The 21,069-nt window shown below is 54.4% G+C and overlaps 1 protein-coding gene across 3 annotated transcripts in view; it reads left to right on the top strand.

The window, feature by feature from the left end:
• The first annotated feature begins 2,825 nt into the window (after nt 1–2,825).
• Nucleotides 2,826–21,069, top strand: part of MYRF (myelin regulatory factor) — a 62,881-nt gene continuing 44,637 nt past the window's right edge. For all 3 annotated transcript variants that reach the window (XM_082761426.1, XM_082761425.1, XM_082761424.1), the window contains exon 1: nt 2,826–2,997. In XM_082761426.1, the coding sequence (XP_082617552.1) occupies nt 2,952–2,997 (46 nt within the window). In that variant the 5' untranslated portion in view covers nt 2,826–2,951. The remainder of the gene's footprint in view (nt 2,998–21,069) is intronic.

Here is a 21,069-nt window from a genome sequence, read left to right as displayed (position 1 = left end):
GTAACACAGGAACCATTGGTGTGAGACACCGACTATTCCAACACCTCCAGCATCTCCTTTGGTGTCTGATGGCACAGCTGCGTCAGGGCAACCCCACGTCTGGTGCCCAAGCACCCTGCTCCACTGAACCTCACCTCAGCTGGGCTGCGGGTTCTGGCTCCTGGGGGCATGTGCTTGCTAACCTGGCCCCCAAGACAGGGGCTGAGGGAAGGTAAAAAGAGACCCAAAAGACTTCGGGCTGTGTCTGAGAAGCTTGCTGGGGTGCTGGGGTGCGAGGCAGGGCGGGGGGCACTGCTGAATTATTTTTTTGTTTTCAATTGGACTTTGAAATTTAGCGCTGGAGGGAGCAACAGCCACACCTTCCATGAGTAATATCCCTCCACCCCCTCCTTGGCTCGCGCTCCCGACCAACCACATGGCATAGAGAGAGCAGTGTTTACAGAGAGCGTGACCCGGAGGAAATGAGGAAGGGAGTGTGTGTGTGTATCCGAGGGGGAGAGACGGGGAAACGGGAGGACACGGGCTGAACGGGAGGGAGAGTGGCAGAGGGGAGGCAGCGGGAAGGAAAGCAAACAGCCCCCTGTGATGGGGGCTGGATTTCTATCCCCTGGTGCTGCTTAGTGTGCAACAACAGTAGATCAAATACCTTGAAGTGGTTCTGGGTTCAAAACTCTCCAGTATTTCTTGGGGGTTGCACAAGTACGACCCTGACATGCCAGGGTCGGAGCTCATTGCAGCGAGGGACCAGGTGCACTGTCCCATTTCCAGAAGGGATGAGCCTGAGTGCGTGCCTTGGTGCCAGCAGGAGCACGTGCCCCAACTGTCTTTTCTGTTTAATTTAGTCTAGGAATGAGACAGCAGCACTCCTTGGGACAGAGATTCAAACAGGCAAGAAAAAAATGAAGGTGAGAAGGGCGGACAGCCGATACCTTGAGTGGTCCAGGTGCAGCAAAGACGGGTGCACCAGCCCTGGGGGGGAGTTCAGTCCAAGGGACCAGGCACTGGCTTGGGATCAGGAACCGTGGCTTGTGTTTCACGGGCTGCCAGCTGGGACTTCTGCCTTCCCCGTGAGAAGTGGGAGTAACAGTTATTAATCACCGACGCCTCTTACTACTAAGATAATGAAGTGTGTGATACGGCAGTAATGGCACCACACAGGTAAAACCACGTTGAGTCTGGGATACCCCGGCTGTGCGCGGTGCGCAAATACCTGGCGAGCTTCGTGCTGTTGCCCAAAGACACCGAGTTATTTCAGAAATTATTTCTGGGCCATCGGCCTGCTTGTTCTTATGATAACTCCGTGGTGTGGACAAATGACCCGAGCATTTATTTATCCTGCTCCCCCATAGGTACACGGGGTGTTTGTTGAGAGGCAAACTCATGGCTGGTAGCTGCTCTGCTGCGTCCCAGTCGCTAGCGGGATGCTCTCAGAGCACAACGGCGTCTGGCTGCTCTGCCATGCCCCAGCTTGCGGTGTGGCTGCTGAGGGAAAGCAAAGAGGTCACTGAGTTCTGCCTGAAGCCGGTCAACGCACGGGAATTCACTCCTTGGGGTGGGGAATCCCAGGCAGGGAACGGCGCAGGTGATCCAGCGGGATACGGATCTGAGGCGGATCGGTCTGAGGGTCATTCGCCTTTCAAGTCTTTGGATCATCTTTGGACTCAACTTTAGGGTCTAACGCCATATCTGGCAGGGACTTGATCTTCTGCCAGCTCAGGCTGTTTACAGGTTCTCTTGCTGGCTTTGGCAGCCACCAGCGAAGCGACCCAGAATAGCCTTGGCCTTCCCCTGTTGTTTTATTGTGCCTGAGCAGCTGAAGCTCCGGCTCCCTCCTGCCACTCCTGTAAATTATTACAGGAGAGAGGTCCGGGTGATGCTCGGGAACTCACGGGGACATGGCAGAGATGCATGCGAGACGTGAGGGATCCTAAAGGGCCTCCTTGGCATACCCTTATTTACGGCAAGGAGTATCTTACTCTGCGTGTACCTACTTCTTGTATGCGTAGGAGACTGGAGGCGATTTCCCAGACATCTGGGCAAGCTCAGGGGCTGGAGAGCAACCCAGTCACTAGTTAGCCCTGGCTGCATTTGGTGGGGTCCTTCATCAGATCCAGGAGCATTTAATTCTGGGGTCTAATACCTGGTAGGGCCTAGCGCCTGGCCTGGCCCTGAGCAGCTGTGGGTCTGGCTGGGCTGGCCCTCGGGCTCCATGGCGAGAATAAACTTCGACACAGAAAATGTTTTGCTTCCTTCCCACGCAGCTTGTGCCCGAAGCTGGGGGGATGTGAGTGCGTGTGCCCAGGAACAAGGGCCGTGGGGTAACAGAGAATAACAATTGTCTTAATGGAAAGAGGGAGAGAGAAGAAAAAAGGGCTGTTGAGCTCTTTCTTTCCATCCCTGAAATAATAGACCTATTACTCTCCCCAAACCTCAGCCCCCCTCCCCTCCCCAGAGAAGAATTGGTCACTGCACAGCTGTGGGAGCGAGAAAAATATATTTATATATGTAAGAGAATCTGCCCTTCTGAATTGGGTTGTGGGGACGGACAAAACCTCATTGTGCGCTTTATCTGCCCCGGAGAGAATGGTCCCACAGTCTGCGCCTGGCAGGGGCCCGGCGTTTGGTTAACTGCGCTCGGACAACTGTGACTTCATTTACGCCCCGCGCCCCGACTCCGCTCGCCGGCCGCCCCCCGACCGCTCCGGGGCCGCCCCCCCCCGGCTGCGCTGCCCGTCGGGGCCGCCAGGGGGGCTCCGGGCGGCGGAGGCGGAGCGGGACCGGGGCCGGGACCGGGGCCGGAGGAGAGGGGAGGCGGAGCGCGGAGCCGCAGCCCCGAGCCCGAGCCCGAGCCCGGGCCGGCGGCTCCGGGAGCCCTGCGGAGCGCTGCGGAGCGGCCCCGGGGGATGCCCCGCGGCGGACAGTAGCCCGGCCGCCCGGTGCATGGCACAGCTATGGAGGTGGTGGACGAGACGGAGGCTTTGCAGCGCTTCTTTGAAGGTAAGCGGAGCCCCGGGGTGGTGGGTCCCGGCCGGGCTCGCAACCTCCGGGCCCCGCGGAGCCGCCCCCGGGCTGGCAGCGCCGCGCTCTCCGCCCGCCGCCCCGCGGGGACCGAACCCGTGCCTCGGGGCCGGGCTCCTGGCAGCCACTTCGGCGCAGGGGTCGAGGCTCCTGCTCCCCCCCTCGGCTCGCCTCGGGGCCGAGTTTCTGCCCCCCCGTGTTCCCCGGGACGGGGTCCCCGTTGAGAGCTTCAGCGGGGACGTCGCCCGTCTTCGGCGCCCGTCGGGGGGCTGGCAGGGGACCCTGCACCATCCCGCAGCCGGTGTCTGCAGGGCTCTGCCGTCCGCCCGCAGCCCGGACCCCATCACAGAGCGCAGCCTCCTTCACCAGAGTGCGAACTGGAGGCAGCCCAGTCCAAAGCCCAGGGTGGAAAAGTGATTGCAAAGAGAATTTGTCAAGCAGGGGTGAGACGCGGTTGCTCGCTGTGCCGCTGGGACCCTCATGCCCTTTCTTGTCCCTCCCTTGGCTCAGCGCAGCTTCTCCCTGGGCCGGTTTTGTTGGCACGTTCCTCTCTTCCTGGTTGACCCTCGTTGCTTCTCTTCCCTGCTCGCTATCTTTGTTTCTCTCCCTTCGGTGCTGTGCCCCACGCCGTGTGCCCCTTGTTTTCTGGTGGGCCCGTTCCCAGGCGGACGTTTCGGTTGTGTGGGCCATGGGCCTGTCGAGGGGCGACAACACCCGTCCCAGCGAGGCTTCGTTGCGTCAATGGGTCCCGGTACTGGTGGCAGCACAGCCTGGGGCTTGGCCTGTAGCTGGCAGAGAGCTGTCTGTGTGCACGGGTCAGGTCTGGAGCGTGGGACCCCTCCGGCGGTCCTCGTGCTGTGCTTTGGCTGCAGGGGCACTGGGCAGCGTGCTGCCCGCTGCACTTGCTCTGCACCATCAGGGTGGGAACACCACAGCCCCTCCGTTCCTCTGGCTGGCGGGAGGACTGGACCTGTGGAGGGAGAGGAAGGTGTGCCACGAGCAGAGGATGCTCTCCGGAGAGGCTGGGACCGAGCGGAGGCTTGAGCTGCTCAACGCGTCTCCCCAGAGGCCCAAGCATCCCCTCTTTGTTCCAGCCGTGGTTCTGGGTTCCTGGGAGTGACAGGATTAGTGAGGACGGAAGCCTCGCCACACGGGTTCTTATCATGTGCTCCCAGCCTGTTTTCTCCTCAGCCTTCAGGGGGCTTGTTTTGTTTTGGGGTTTCCACTGGGACCAAGCTCCTAACCCTGCCCACCCACCTGCTGTCCTCAGCACACCGTGTGCCTCCCCAGCACCCCACGCTGCCCTCGCTCAGCACCCAACGTTATCTACAGGCATTAAGCTTCAGCCGTTTGCCTCTTGTTTTTGCTTGAAAAAGTGGAATCTCTCTCTCACTCTCTCCCAGAGCATCTTTTCTTAGGCTGGAGGGTTTCTTTCTTTTTCTGTCCATCTGACTTTCTTTCCGGGTGCTGTAGGTGACCCTGCTTGAGCAGGAAGGTTGGACGAGATGGCCTCAGGAGATCCCTGCCAGCCTCAACTATTCTGGGACTCTTCTTCTCTTTATCTTTCCTTCTTTCTCTTTGTTATATTTGTCTTTCTCTCTTTTATTTCCTCCCTCTTTCTGTCATTCTAGTTCTCTTTCTTTCTCCTTCTCGAACCAAAAACATCTTGTCTATGTAAAAACAGAGAGTGAGGAAAACCAGGGCTGAAGGAGATATCTCCATCTTTGCTATTCGCTTACTTGTGTGACTTCCTTTGAAGAACTTCTCTGAGCTTAGCTTTTTCGCAGAGCCCAGTGTGGCTCTTTGCTTTCTTTCGTCCCTTTGGTGCTGTTAAAGAGTGGCTGTTAGGACATGGTGCTTGAGAGCGAGAAGGGAAACAGGGAGAAAGTCTGAGCGCGAAGGGTTGCTGCTTGGTTGATGCAGCGAGGTGAAAGAGCGAGACTCTTCCCTCTTGTGCACACTTCCAGTAGTGGTGCTCTGAAGGAGTCAGCGGCCAAACCGACCCTGTTATTTGGAAGTGTAGGGCAGCGCCTGAAATGGCCAGTCCTGCAGCACAGAGTTGGATTTGCCCTGGAATCTCAGTGTGTGGAAGGATTAATGGTTCCTGGATGTGTAATATAACGATGAACAAAGGACCTATTAGAGTTTATTAATTTATAGGGCTAAATTTGTTAGTGGAACTGGCTTCCTCAGTACCCTATAACTTCTTCAAAGGTGTGTGCTGTTCCCCTTCCTGCAGGGAACACGTGTTCAAACTGCAGTTTTCTTTTATAGCAAAATCTTTTTTCTTCTCACAGATCATCTTCTCTCAAGTGGAGAGTTCAAACTAAAGGCTCCTCTTCCTGTACACTGAAAACCCTGAAATAATTAGGGAATTCCCTTTCATTTGCCTGAAGCTGGTTTGCACAATACCTGAGTCGGCTGCAGGCAACCGCACCATATTTAAGAGTAATCCTTTAGTGCTTGAGCAGCGCTCGGTATTTCAAAGTGTCAGACAAGGATTAACTGGTCTCTCGCAGACTTTTGGGGAGTGGGGGCTGTGCTCGCCCGAGGTGTGGCAGAGAGCTGGTGTCTGCTGAGGGCAAATCCTGGTGCGTGGCTGCGGCGACGGTGCCGTGGCTCCTGGCTGCAGAGTGGGGCTTGTCTTGGGGAGCAAACACACCCAAGATCCGGGGTCCTGGCTCTGGTCTTCTCACCTTCAAGGGATGGGCCCTGATTTTCATAAAGCAGGCTCTGGGCGTCTGCTGGGGCAGGGTATTGTTATTTCCCTGGGGTGTAGTTGTCTGCTCTTTGACAGCGAGATCTGAGACTGCACAAGGATGGAGAAGCAGAAGAATGATGTGAACCGTCTAGGACTTTGCTCTGATGTTGGGAAAGGACTAGGAGAAAGGTGAGGAGAGCTGCGGGCAGGCGGCTGGGAGAGCTTTAAGGAGAGAGTGTGGGATGCTGGGGGTTCTGGCACGGAGGTAAAGGAGCTCAGTTTGGTCTTTCCATAGTATTGGGAGTGTTTATCCAGTGCGCTTGTATTTTGTATCAAAGGAAAAGTAGGGAGTTGAAAGTGTCTGACCCTTGGCTGGCATCCTGCAAGAAACCTTACCTTCCTCCCTGCCTACCACTCGCGTAAGGGAAACAGTTACGACAGAGCTCAGCTATTCGGGATCCCTCTCTCTCTCGGCTAATTTATGAGATAAGAGGTTGTTAAAGAATGTATATCGGGAAAGATGTGCAGAGCTGGGCTTGGGGGGCAGGGGAGTGGGCGGTTTGGCAGATGGCTGCACAGGGATAGGGCAAGAGATGGAGAAGAAATAGCAAATGCAAAGAGTTTAGAGGATTTCGAGTTGAACTCCAGTTGGGAAAGACAGTAAAAAGGGCTGGATTTTCAGTGAGAGCCGTGAAATGCAGCAGATTTATCTCAGTCCTCACGATGTTTTGCTGTGCACCAGTGGCTGGAGCAGTCGGAAGCGGGATGGCTGCATGTCTGTGTGCCCCTGCGCACAGGGCGCTGTGCTCGCTGCTGGGGCAGTCGCTGGAGTCTCCCAGCTCAGGGGGAGCAGGCGAGCACCGGGCGGTTTATCAGTGAGGCAGCAAGTGTGTTTGTATTAGTGAATGTTTTCACCCGTAGGAGTGCTTGCATATGTGTGTTAATGGTATTGGTTCCTTTCTTGGTGATTTTTATTGTGTGTTACGGAGCACTTTCCACGTGTGCGTAGGAAATGCTGCCCTGCAGGAGGAGGTCAGGGCCATCGCCCCGTCTTCCCTGGGTGCAGAGAGAGGAAACGAGGGGGCTGAGGCAGAGAGCTGAATCCAGGACTTGTGGGTTCGCACCCTGTCCGCCGTGCTGCGTCATGAGGGCTGTGTCTGCGTGCTGCTTGGGTGTGCTGCACGCCCGCACGGGGATCTGCTGATGGGCAGGAACCAGCAGAGAACTCCAGCAGTGAAGCTTTCGCCAATGTGAAACTGCAAAGCAGTGAGCCCGAGGGACGAGGAATCGTTCTTTCTTCTTCAGAGCTGGCCAAAATGCTGGGGAAGGCGGCCCTGAGCTGGAGGAGCTCTTGCTGCTGGCAGTGCTGGTGACCCCCGCTGTGAGTTACAGCTCACTGGGGACTGCTGAGCACATGGCGACCTTGTTTCTGCCGGGGGACAAACCTTGGAGGAGTGCACAAAAGAGTTGTAGAGAAAGAAGGGGCTGCTTTGGAGGCTTCCTGGCTATTTAGGAGTGCAGAGAGGAGACTGGTGGTCTCCTGTGGCTGAGAAGAGTGGTGGCAGAAGGGACAGAAGCCGGCCATGGGCCAGGACAGCTGTCCCCATGTGCATTTTTTGACACCAGGTCTTGACGTAGTGATGTAACTACAGAGGATCAGAGTGGTTCCTTTGAGTTACAGAGTGGAATGGCTTTTTGTGAGCTGGGTTTCATGTTCGCTGTTCAGCCTCTGCCTGTCCAGCTGCTGTCTGCCCTTGCGTCCCTGAGCGCATCCCAGAGCTCTGTGACCACGCTGGAGCGAGGCTGACCCACAGTGCTCGTGCGGAGCTCTTTGGCCTTACAGGAGTGAGGGGAAGCACTGGTGAAAGGCTGTGGAGAATCACAGGCTCCATGTGAAAAGCATGGTGTGATCTTTGCTGTGCATTGCTCCAGGTGCTCCGTTCAGAGACCTGGCTCTCAGAAGGGTTGGCCAGGGAAGTGGTGGCTTTGCAGTGTGACCATCTCCCTGGGGCCGGGCTGGCGCAGCGGGGAAGGTAAGAGGCTTTGTGCGCAGCGCTTTGCTGAGCAGAGTTAGCCCGTGACAGAGTGGTCCTGGGGAACCTGGTACAGCACAAACACATGACCATCCCTCCTGGTAATCCCCTCGCAGGCCCAAATCCCAGAGTGCAGCAGCAGCAGCAGCCTCCCAGCCTCCTCCCTGGCCCTCCCACTCTTCCCTGGGGGAATAGAAAAACCAGCAGGCAGCAGCCCTGGGACCTGGACAAGCTGAGCTAGGCAGCATAATGACAGAGGGGGAGAGCAGGGACACGGCGGGAGCTTGACATCTGCTCTCACCATGCTCAGGATGCGCTGGATCCGGGCAGGTAACTGCACAGATCCCTCCTTACCTTCCACAGCTCAGCTTTCTTTCCTATCTGCCCTCTCCATCTCTTTTTCCAGCGTGATTTATTTGCTGGACCTCCCATCTCTGCCCTCCATCTCCCCAGCCTGTCCAGCCTGGTGTCTGCATCCGCTCAGCACATGTCCTGAACGAGGGCAGGTAACATGAGGCTGCTGGGGAGCACGGCTCCATCCCAGGCCCTGGGTGCAGGAGAGAGGAAGAGAGGAGAGAAAAGCGTTCTCCTGAGCCCTCTGCAGCTCTGGGAAGCGTTCCTGGGCAGAGGGAGCTGCTACCTCCGTCCTGGCAGGGCCAGCAGCAGGAGGTCCTGAGAGCCTTCAGCCAAAGCACTTGTCCTTGTCTGCTTCTCGGGGCAAGGGTGGCGCCTCCAGCGTGGCCTTGTGAGTGTGCTGGCACTTCCCTGGGGGCAGCCCTCCCCTCTCTCCTCAGCTTCGCCAAAGCTCCTGGGGGAAAAGGATGGGGGACATCCAGATGGAGCGAGGCCAGGGAGCTGCTGGTAGGAGGGCGGGTCCCCGAGGATGTCTGATAAGGGGTGGGTTGTGATTCAGACAGCGACGTGCGCCCACGCCCGCGGAGGCTCAGTGGGGTCGGCGAGAGGTACTTTGCCCGTGCTCTGGTTAATGTGTCCTCCGCAGGCCGGCGTCCTGCGAGCCGTGGCTGGACAGGGACCAGGCAGGGCCTGGGAGGAGAGGAGGTGGCAGCGAGAGGGGGGCATCAGGGAAGATGAAGGGAAGTGTGTGGAGGTGTGAGCGGGCTGGTGGAAACGGGCGTGCTGGTGACTCAGAGCTGACCTGGGCTGCTCCCAGGCTGGGATTGCACAAGGGCTGCTGAGGGAAGGAGATGGCTGACAGGAGGGGGAGGACTGGGGGTCTGGAAGGACTGAGGGAAAAGTGCCAGTGCCATGGAGCACAGATGTGATCTCTGCTTTCCTTGGTGCTGCCCTTTCGTAGAGGTGTTTGCAGGGGGTGTTTCTCTGCTGGGATGTCAGTGAGCTGGGCACAGACATGAGTGCAAGAAGGCAGCAGTGGAAGAGAGTGGTTCAGGTCTTTTGGAGAGCAGATGTGGATGTGGAAGCTCTCACGTGGCTTTGGGGGGCAAAAGGGTTAGAACTACTGATGTGAGTAGGATCTAAGCGTGTGGATCCTGCCCAGGAGGTTAAAGCCAGCTTCCCCCTAAGGTACAAAGCAGGAGCTGGTGCTTGAGAATCATTCACTGAGCTCAACCTGGGATGTGTGCTGGCATCTGTCCTGTGGTATCTCACAGAGAGGCCCAAGGGACTGTAGAGTCTGGAGGAGGAAAGCTTTCATGCACAACCAGCACCACCAACTTCTCCAAAAGCCCACCCATTGCCCATCCATGTTTTTTGGTGTCCAGACCCCATGAGGAGCAGGGGCACCAGCTGCTTTGGCTTGTTCACTGGAATCAAGGCTGCTTGCAAGGTAAGGGAAGAAAAGCAGATGTTGTGACCTGGAAACATTCACTTGGAAGTGCAGAGCATCTCAGCAGCTTCCTGATGAACTCTGGGGGCTGAGGAGAGATGGTGAAAGCCTCTGTGGAGCCCTGGAGCCTCCTCTTTGGTGTCCCGTGACCAGTGACCTGCCAGCTGCACAGAGCTGTAGGCAAGGCAGGGTTTCTCTCTGCTCTCTCACTTTTCTGCTAGAGCAAAGCATTTGCTGGGGCTGGCTGTCTGGGGCCGGACTCATCCCAGTTGCTGTGTTGCTGGCTGCAAGGACCCTGGGATGGAGCATCCACCAGGTTAGCGCTGCAGAGAGCTGGGCACTGCCCAGACGTACATCCCTACCCGAGTGGTTGTGGCCTCTTCTTATTTTCTGCTTCCACACCACTTTCTACCCTGCTGTCACTCTCTAACCATGGTCATTTGGTGAGAATAAAACCAGAAGAAGCCTGTTGAAGATGGAAGTGAGATGGGACCGTGCTGCACTTGTCCTGCTCTGCTCTGCGGCCTTGTGGCTGGGGTGAGACCGAAACACTCCTTGGAGCTGGGAGCTGTGCCAGCATGGTGCAAGGCTGTGTGACCTACGGACCCCTGGCCCACAGCAGTGCTGTTGGAGTCTGCCTGTCCTCGGTGCCACCCTCACAGGGTCCCAGGCCGTGGCTTGGTGTCCCCACGGTGCACCTCTGCCTGGGATTTCCCTGCTCGGGGTGGTGTTGCTGTGGCAGAGCTCACTGGGTAACCCCTTTGCCTCTCTCCAGTGGTGTTGCTGGTAGGGGCTTGGACTTTGCACCCTCCGATAAGCTAAATGTGTCTGAAGAATGATTAACTAGCATGTGCGTTGCCAGAGGACAGGGGAGCAGCTGTGACTGGAGACACAAACAGGAAGGGGCTCGTGGCTCTTGGGCCCAAGCTGGTGCTTGCCATTGCCTCTCCTGTGCGCCCGCTCAGGGGGCAGCATCCTGCAGGATCCTGCACTGTGATACCTTGGGCTTTTCCAGAGTTCGGGGTGGACAGAGAGACGAGCCTGTCAGACCAGCAGGGGAGGTGCAGAGCCCAGAGGAGGAGACCCTTGTGTGTGGGGAGAAGGGGTGCTCCTAGATGTAGGGGGTGGGTTGCTTTGGACGCTGTGCTTGGCTACCTGTTGGCTCCCACATCGGGTCTCATGGATACAACCTCTTGCTCCTCCTGACTGGCATGCTTTAAACCCTTCCACATCCAGCACGCCTTCCTTCTAGCATGCCCCAGGGCACGTTCAAGGCATGTTTGAATGAAAGGCTTCCTTCCTGAGGGAAAGTGCAACGTGATACTCAGGGTCTGCGCTTATCTCCCTGAACTTTGTTTTGATGCCGGTACGGAAAATGGCGAAAGGGAGGTCTAGGAGCAGGGCTGCGGGGCTGGAGAGAGGGGCAAAGCAGAGACACCAGACCTGCTGGGGAATGAGAGCAAACACTCGCTGGCTTTGCTGGGGAGGAGGGCTGGTTGGAAGGGCCAAGACCGGAGTTTTAAATAGCCTTGGTGTTGGGATTTGAGGGCAGAGGCTAGGGGGAACCAGGGGGATGAGGTCCTGGTGTGGTGCCGCACAGCTGTGATCATAACCCATGACGTGTCCAGGCCTAGGGCTGGTGTGCAGGGCTGCAGGCAGGGGTGGGAGCCATTCCCTCTGGTGCTGCATCATTGCTTCTCTCTCACACCCCAGTTGCTGCGATAGGCTTAGTGGAAGAAGAGCTGCCATCAGTCTGCGGTGGTTAAGGTTTTCCTAACCTCTCTAGACTGCATAAACTTTTCCTTTTTCCCCACTTTTCCCTTTCTTCATCTCTCATCCCTTTTGCTCTATCAAATCCTCTTTTCTTCTGCAGCTCTCATTATTCATTTGCAGTGTATTGAAGGAGATGTACTGAATTATGCCCTAAGTAGTCACAAACCGCATCACTGGGAAGAGTAAAACAAGCAGGGCTGTGATTGCAAACCAGTGCATAGTGTGAATAGAGACTGAGCAGGCTAGCTGAAGCAGAGTGGGAAGGGACCAGAAGTGAGTAAGGAGCTGATAGGCACATGCAGTGCCAACAGCCATGGTCTAGCCTTTGATGTCTCTGATTTTTATAAAAGGGTGATGAAAGCAGTTTTTGCTGGGACTGAATTTTTCTTCTGTAGGCTCTCCTTCTCACCCTAACATTGCAGTGGTGTATTGCCTCGTGAGACTTGGAGTGCCAAACAGATCTGATTTCCTTCTCCAAAGAGATGATAGTACTTGATGCGGAGGAGATGATGCAGAAGGTGTGGGGTGGGCATGGGACAGGATCTGGGGAAGACACAGGCAGTTTCCCAAAGAGTTGGAAGCCTAGGTCCTATAAGCTGTCTCTCTGTCTGTCTGCTTTAATGACAAGGACTGTAGAGCGTGCAGAGCCGCTCTTGCTTGCAGCCTTGAGGAGTGAACGTTGCATAAAGAGAGCATAAAACTTAATTTGGAACATGCAGATTCACTTGGTTTGTATGCCTGACAATACTTATTAATAAACAGCTTTCATTTATAACTTTTACTCCGTTGGGCGGATTACAGCTAACTGCTGGAAATCCAGATAAACAGGAAACCAAACAATTTATCAGTGAGCTTGATCTCGGCTTATCTCTTCTGTTATGACAAGCAATGGTTATGGACATTGATTCAATAAAGCACTAAAAAGCGCGCTTTGACTTTATTGGAAATGAAACACCTGCTTAAAGTAAAGCAAAAGCCTAAGAAGGGCATTATAAGGGCCATCAAGCCATTTCACAGTCGGCTGCCTGCTGACAATATGATCCATGCTCAGCTCAGTGTAAGAGCAGAAACAGTCCTGTCCCTGACGAGATCCCATCCGAATCGAAACCTGAGGTCAGTGGGGAGTTCTGGGTGGGCAGGAGGAGGGCACCCGTCCATCTCCCCTGTTTTAGTTCAACCCTCATGAGGGGTTGTTGGGATGGACAACTGGATGGTGATGAGATTTCACATGCAGCATAGTGGAAAACACAGAGGGGAAAGAGGGGTGATAAACGATGTTTCACAACTAATTTCATTGTTGGCATTGCGGGAGCTGAAGGAACACCAGATAGAGCAATGCGGGACCTGCAGACAGGGCTTCTTGTCCTGGAATGGAATGTTCAGCTGCTGGAGGTTTTGCAGGGGCATGAGAGGGGAAACTGGTCAAAAGTCAACGCAGTCTAACAGGATGCTCTTCTGGAACATCAGGGCAGGGACCTTTTCTGCTCCTCTGCTTTCAGACACAGACACTATGTCCCTGTTACACTCAGGAGGTGTCTGTGGTTGAAACAGATCGTGGATGGTCACTGATAGATGTTTGTACTGAAATTTACAGCTTTTTAATGTGACTTTTCAGCACAGTTCTCTTAATTTAGCCAAGGCACAAATAAGTCAGTGATTGTACCACTGGGCTGTCCAGAACCTGCCGTGTTTCACCCAAGCCAAGTCTGGCTTTGAAAGAGATGAGGATGGTACCGGTGACGGTGGGCTGTGGTGGTTTGCAAGCCTGGAACCAGACACCACAAACGCTTGCCCCCCTTGGTGCAGAGCAGTGCCTCACCAGGCACTCACAGTGCTTTTCACTAGCAGAGGTCTCGCCCCTCATACACAGGCTGGCGTGCTTTCAGTTGGCTCTCTGAGGGGGAGTGGTAGTGAGGTTTTATTTAGCTTTTTATGTCAGCCCTCTTCTCTGCAGTTTGGGAAACTAAACCACACAGAGTGAGTGTTGAGAGCTAGATAGGAACGGGATGGAGAAAGTTGGTCAGATGAGTCCCTATTTTGTGTTTTGAGCTGGCGACGACCAGCCAGTGAACAATTCACGGTAGCAAATGGGAAGGGGAATGAGCTTCAGGAACATGGGCTGCTCCCAGATGATGGTCACTGAAGGAAACGTGTGGAGCTCTCTCTTTCGGCAGGGCTGAAACCCAACTTCTGTAGAATTTGTGCAGTGGCCAACCTCTTGTTTAAAGGGGTCAGGGTGTTGGTTATTGGTTTTTGTCAATGCAGGAGAACAGCGTTAAATCTCGTTTTGCTGTTCTGCAATGTCATGGGACTGTTAATAAATCCAGCAGCCTCGTGTCAGTGAGCCTCTGGGAAGTTTGAGGTGCTTGCCCTCACCACTGGCTGCACGGCAGCTCTTCAGGCTGGCAGCGAGAGGCAGGCTCTGCCCTCGAGTTGTGATGGTCTGGGTGGAAGATGAGCCTCGCTACCTACAGAGACAGCTGAGGACTGCCTGGGATAGTGACCTCTCGCCTCTGTTCTTAGCGCTACTTGCACCTCTTTCCTTGCTAATTTCATAAGGACCAGCATAAGTGGCAGCATCTTCTGATAAAATTACCTTCTGGTATTTCCTACTTTGGAAATACCCTTTCTTAAAATAATGAGGCTTAACTGAGTTTCAGGCCAAAGAGGACTATCAGCTCTTCTAGCCTGACCCATGCAACAGCCTTGAGCAGCACAACCTCCAGATAAAGCAGTGGAGGAACAATGGGATGGTTGTGTTTGCTGCCAGTGAGAATTTACCCACAATATTGATCTTCACATCCGAGCCTTGCTGGGAGAACTGTGGGACTTCTCATCATGTGTGTTTGTGGGGTTGTGTTTTAGCTGTGAAAAAACAAATAAATAAAAACATAGGTGTAGCTGGGGGCTTTTACAGGAAAGCATACATTCAATTGGACTGTGCAAAATAGCCTTTGCCCTTGGCTCAGCCCTGGGAGTCTGCCTGGGCTGAGGACTTCCCTGGGGGACACTGAGTCAAAGAGACTTAGCACAGATCGTCAGAAATTCATTTGCAGTAACCTTTAAAAACCTGCATTGGCGTAGTCCCCTGCGAAGACTTGAGAGGCCAGTGATCTTGGGAACTGCCTTCTCCCCTTGTGAGCAGAGATGTCGTGGGATCCAATGCTCTATGAGCCAGTACAGTAAAAACAGCCTATGGAGATTGCTGTGCTTGCTCGGTGGGTGCGAACAGTCCAGGGAAAGAGACATCTCAGCTCTCCCCTCCGGTGCGGCAGCGGGTGTGCAGGAGCAGTGGTACCTTGGACAGCAGTTACTGTCCCCGCATGGCTCGTGACCCTCCTGCTGTGGCAAGCAGGATGGGGACAGATGACACAGATGACACGGGGGGCAGACGGATGGTCAGCCTCTCCGGGACAAAGGCATCCCACTTCCAGTCTGCAGGTGCAGCGGGGTGGAAGGGCTCTGGGAAGTTCCCTGAGTGGCGTATCATGCCAAATGTCCCATCTAATTCAGCTCTCGACCTAAGGCAATAGCACTGACATACATGACTGGTGATATGGTGTTGCTCTTTCCTAGTGTGTGAAGGGACTGCTAGGGGAGACCCAGGACGTGCAAAAGGGGTGTTTTGTTTAGTGACAGAGCCCAGCGCACAGTGAGCCCTCCAAGGAAGCCCAGCGGGTCACTGGTGGGGTAGGGCCTGGCTGTGGGTTACACCCGTGCTGTTCCAAAGGTATATTGGGGTCTGTCACAAAAGAGAGTGGGGTAACAAAGCAAAGTGGCTGTGCTGCCGTGGGGCTGGGTGGGTGGCTGACTCTCATCGCTCATGCTCTTGACTCGGCTTCCCCCCCAGAACTGGTCATCGCCACCACCGCAGCCGTTCCAGCCTCTTCTGTCATCTTTCACTCGTAGCTCCTGCTGCTGTTCACAGTCAGCGAGGAGTTGTCCTGCAGCCCCTGGAGGGAGCTTAGCTCCCTGGTAGATTTTAGCACTTCTCTTGTGAGAAGCCTTTGGGCAAGGGATGAGCCCCGCACACTGTGCTGGTGCTGGGGGCAGCGGGACAAAGTCAGTGCACTCTCTGCTTCCCTTCTGTGGACAGTTCGTGAGTTTGGGAGTTGCAGTTGGCAGGACTGGTGAGCTACAGTGGGGATAAGGAAATAGGAAAATATTTTCCAGATCGTTCCTGTAGAGCGGAAAATCCTAAATCAACTTGTAATCACCTAGTTACCTCTGAAACCTTTACCCAGTGATGTGAGGAACCTGAAGGACAGTCGGTGAGCAGGCAATGGTGGTGGCCTTCTGTGCTGAGCAAGGTTGGTCTTGTCTCCTTGAGCTTCTTGTGTTTTTGCTGAGAGGCTTCCTGCTGCCTCTCTGCGGTGTGGGATTCAGGGCTCTGTCAGCCCTACAAGTAAGAGGGGCCTCCATGATGTCTGAGAAGTCTAATTGCTGCTAGAGCATCGCTTTGAGGGTGGTTTTTGACAGGTCCCAAGATGGTGACCAGTAATGTTAGGATTTGTCTGTACTGCAGTCGTGCACAAGGGCCTTGGGCCTGTTGTGGCTGCGCTCTGCAGGCACGGAGGAGCAGATGGGCCCCGGCTCGCAGGTTTCACCCCTCGTGGAGAGCTGCTCTTCCCTGCCAGGAACATCTCCTTTCGTGGCTGACACTGTCAAATCTCGCACGCCAGCTGCCATATCCTCTCTGTGAAGCTGCAACTCGCTCCCAGCAGAGTGCTTTCTCCAAATGTGAGCTCCTACATGTGAGGATCGAACCACCACCACTTGGCCTCCCAGCAACAAATAGGCCAGGCGGGGACCTGCTTTTGTAAAGCTTCTTATATGCATCCCTGGCAGCATTACTTCAACTTTTGCCAAAGCCTCTCCAATATTTCCATATCCTCCTCTGCACCGAGCGGGCTGTGGACTCCAGCAGTGGTGTGCAGAAAGCCAGGACCATTTCTCCTATGTCTGCCCGATGATGCTTGTGCACAGAGAACTCTGCGGTCACCACCATAGATGCCATGTCATGTCAAGGACTCGTATGGCTGTGGTTAGTCCTAAATACTGGAGCCTTTCTATTAGAAATTTTTTATATGTGTTTCCCAGCCTGTACATGCTGCATTCAGGTGGTGATTCTGGACGCTCTGTAAGAACGAATATATATATTTTTTCCTTTTTGTTGCTATCCCACCAGTCAGTGTGTCACCAACAAACTTTGCCAGGCAGAGATCAAGAGTAAGAAATGCTGAATGGCTTTGGTGCTGGTACCAGTCCTGGGGGGCTCTGCCAGTAACTACACTGCTCTTTGATGTCTTGGTATAAGCAGCGGTATTTTAGCTCTGTCAGTGATACGGTGTTTGATCTCTCTTGTGTTCTCCCTGCCAGTTCCATGCAGGGGAAGTTGCTAATTAGGATGTCGTTTGGCATTAAGTGAAATGCACTGCAGAAATTCAAGACTGTAGACCCTCAGGGCAGGGACTTGAATGGACAGCCCTGGTCCCAGCAGCCCCAGAGCATGTTGTTACAGTCACCTCACTAACAGGTGTCTACAGCAACCTCGAGATGCTGCTGGTACCACAAACACAGAGCGGAAGGACAAAAAGCATGTTTTGCAGGAAGGCTGGGCTTTTTGCACCGTTGCTGATGATGTCAGCCGAAGAGCTGTGGTTCTGCCCAGCTGAAGCTGTGTCCCTCGCTTTTTGGAAAGCAAAGCAAGGTGCACCTGGGGAAAAATAATTCCAGAGATACTGCCAGGGAGAGAGGCAGCCTGCCTTCCTGCTGCTGGTTGTGGCAGATGCTGGGGTGGCAATGGAAGGTGATAGTGAGAGGATTGCTGTGCACAGGCTGGAGACAGTCGCAGGAGACAGATAATGTCAGGTTGATGGCAGTCGAGACTGGAGGAGTTGGCCTGTGAGCAGTTGTGGCTAGGAGATAGTGAATGGCCCAGCTGTGAGATCCTTGTGCTATTTAGGCACTGGCAGTGAATGGAGATAAGAAAGGGAGCATTCAGGTCAGCCTTCGAGGAGAGAAGCCAGACTTTTGAGTGTGGGCCTGCGGCATTGTCTCCCGAATGGAAGCGATGAAAGTCCAGACGCACGGCGCGGGGCAAGCTGGGAGTGAGTGACCTTGTGCTGGCCTGGACAGAAGGCTCTAAGAGTTTTGTTAATCTGTTGATCTAATGACTCACGCGATTCGTGTGATTTGCCTTCCCTCATAACTTGACTGTGTCACAGCACTGGCAGCGGGCTGCCTGGTTCGCCCGGGACCTGCTTTTCCCAGCAGGTGCTGCAACACGGGAGCTGCGCGTGAACTCTGCTCTCGTGGCAGGAGCTGGGTGAGCGGCGCCGGGCAGCAGCCGCTGTTGCTGCCGCTTGGCCTCCGTGCTGAGGACGGGAGGGAAGGCTCCCAGAGGTCTGCCCAGGTTGAGGTGCCAGGAGAGGGCTTTCGGCTTGGTTCCCAGGTCCCTGACCTTCCCTGTGCATCTCTTCTGCACTCATTACTTGAATATATACCTCTCACCCGCTGTCATCTGCCCCTTGCAGCCCAGGCCGTGCTGCTATGAGGTTTGTCTCGCAGTTCTGCTGCTTTGGGTACATCTCGCCCGCCTCTCAGTGCCAGAATTTGCCTCTACTTGTCTTTTGTGTGGACACTGCTCATTCTGTGTGTTGGGAGCCATTCTGCCTCTAGGCACACACGCAGCCAGTGCCTCCCAAAGGCTGACCTCCTTGTCCTCTAGTCCTTTTGAATATTCTGTGCTGCCCTCCCCACCCCATGTCCTCCAGCAGCATGCCAGGCACCTTCCTTCTCCTCACTTGCGCTGCTCCGGACAGCGTGCTGCTTTGAAGTGAGACCCAGAACACACAGAGAGCCTGCAGGGTGGATGGGATCCAAGCGGCACGTTCCGTATCTGATTTGTATTGTCTGGTAACTGTTTGCTAAATCCCTGGTGCGGGAGCTATGTTCCAGTGCAGGAGAAAGCTCACAGTTGGTCAGAAAATACAAACAGCAAGTAAAATAAAAATAAAATAAAATAAATAACAAAACAAAACAAAACCACAAAACAACATTCAGTCTGAAGCCTATATGGAAATAGCCGGTATGGCAATAATCTCTAATTTTATTTATTTATTTATTTATTTTAAATAACCATTTTAATTGAGCCTTTTTTATTATTGGCTAGAGAAGTTTAGTTTAGCTCTGGAAAAGGCAAAGTATGAAGGCGACTGAGCTAGTCCATGAACGCCTTGCTGAGAAGTAGCTTTCTTAGAGCAAAAGGTTCTTTAGTAGGTAAAGATATGGAGATAAATCATGCAAACTGAGACAAGGAAAAAAGGGTGCAGGTTTATTAGTGTCTCTCCTTCCTCAGGAGATGAATTGATCTGCTGAAGCTTAATTCAGGACTGCATCTGTCCAAAGGATGCGTCCAGTGCAGCGAGAAGTTCTGGGTTTGGTGGGGGACACTGAGTAAAATTCTGTGGACTTGGGGATATAAGTCTGTATAGTCTTAAGATGAATGAAGTCAGAGAAATAGTGTTTACAGTGTCCTTCAGTCCATCCCTCCTTCAAGAGCACAAGAAGGGCACATCAGCTCCTGAAGCAGTCCTGAACCGGACCCAACTAGCAGAGCAGGAAGATTCATGCTGGGCAACCCCACCACTGCTCTCTAGGGCAGCGTGCACCCGTGGCAGTACCTACAAACACACCGTTCGTACTCTGTGGCTGCCAAGCAAGACTTGGGGTGCTGAAGCAGGATGCGTTGAATCTTCTTTCCTCCTTGGGGAAAGAAATGACTGCCCTGAACCTGTCTGCTTCTTTTGGTCGTGCTGCTCTGCTCTTGGGACCTGGGAAGTGGTATTGGGTCTTGAGAGGTTTGTGCCACCAGTGAAGCAGAGGTGAATGAGGACTTTCTGCAGTGATGGTAGGGGAAACCAGCGATAAAAGAAGCTCTTGGTGCCCTTTGTGGTTTTTGCAGGAGTGTTTCTGGAGCAAATGCTATTGCCATATAGTGCCGAGAGCAAATGCTGCACAGTTGCATGTCCCAGCAGTGTGAGAAGGAAGATCTCAATGACCCGATGCTCCTGTTTGTGAAAGATTGGTTGCACAAAAGCAGCAATGCCCTCCCCAATCCCTGGCAGAAGTCCCATCTGGATAAAGAGCTCTGCCTTCGTACACTCAGCCTCCTCTGGAGGCTGTCCAGGCCGGACAGGAGGGACCTTGTTGCCTCCCAGCTAGAAAGGAGGAACGAGACGCCTGATCTGGACATGGTGTTCCTGGCGATGCTTGGCTGCCTGTAGGTTTGTATTCTGTTGCTGTTTGATTGTTCAACTTCACGCCCAAGGATTGTTTTGTGCTGGGGGGCTTCCAGGGGAAGCAGCGCAGCTCCAAGTCCCAAATCTCCTGTGCAGGTCTTCATAACAGGGCTGAAAGTGGGCCCCAGCATGGCTTCTGGACCACTGAGTTTCCTCAAAGCCTTTCTAGGAGCCCGGCAGTGCCAGTGGCCCTGTAGCAAGGTCAGTGTCCAGGGCTGTGTCCCTGGGGCACTCTGCCTGGCAGTAGCAGGGCAGTGACATTGCACAGGCACCTTCTGCCAGCCTTGTCAAGTCCCTTTGCCTCCCTGACTCTTTATTTCCTTTCCCAGTCACTGCTGACCATGGCCCGGGGCACTGGGTCATAATCTCTGCTTAATGTTAATATGTAACTGGCATATCCTTTTTTTTTCATGTATCGCCAATATGTTTGGATAATAATTCTCATTGAAGAGAGCTTACACTGACAGGGAAGAGAGCTGAGGCAGGCCTTCACGGACGTCACCCGACAGAAGCTCCTGTCCCCAAAATTTGATATCTATGTATAGCCAGTGGCTGAGAAGAGCAGCACAGCTGTGGTTTCTGTGCCAGAGCAGAAGCTTTGGCTTAGAGGTCTCCTTTTTTCTGCCCTGTCCTTCACCTGAGGCTGGGCAAGCGGAGCTGTTGCAGCCCGACTGCGGGAGCCGTCAGTGCGCTCGGATGGAGTGGCCTTCTCTGGTCCTGCTGTCCTCCCTGCCAGCCCTCCAGCACCCTCAGCCTGGGGAGGGAGATAAAGGCGTTATCTTCTGCCTCTGGTTCTCCAAACAAACAGGGCAATGTGCCCCCCTGGACAGGCACCTTGGACCCGCCAAATGGCGACGCTTGTGTGGGTGCTGCTGTTTCTGCCATCTTAGCGCATGAATTGACAAGCAGGGCATTGACGGCAGCGGGGACACACACAAACGCTCCACTGTGTCCCCTCTCACACCTTCCCCTCCTCCTCCTCGGCCCCGATGCCCGGAGGACAATGGCTCTATCCAAGCCAAGGTTCACAGCTGGCAAGGGCGGAGGAGAGGCCAGGACCAGGGTGGGGAGCCGGAAGGAGAAGGGCCTCGGGTCCGGAGGGATAGCGGCTCTGAGAGGGAGCAGACAAGGAGAGATGGGAGCTGGGGAAATTTGGGAGGGCCTGGAAGAGGGAGAAGGTGCTGACAGGCGGAGAGGCCAGAAGGAAGGTGGGAGGAGGAAGAAGAGGGTCCAGGAGGGAGGATGGGGCTCACTCACCTCTTCTGTATGGAGCCACTTGCCTTTTACTGCAAGGCTCCTTGAGGGACATGCCCTTGCCCTGCTGTTGTGTAGAGTGGTGCTTTCCTTTGGCTCCTCTTCTGCCTTGGGATGTCTCGCCACACACCTTGTCTTCCCCAGAACCTGGGAGAGAGGATGTTATCTCTATCTGTATACCAA

The sequence above is a fragment of the Aythya marila genome (assembly GCF_965140915.1).
Source record: "Aythya marila genome assembly, chromosome: 5".
In the NCBI taxonomy this organism is placed as follows: domain Eukaryota; kingdom Metazoa; phylum Chordata; class Aves; order Anseriformes; family Anatidae; genus Aythya; species Aythya marila.
This window is presented reverse-complemented; position numbering and strand designations above follow the sequence as displayed.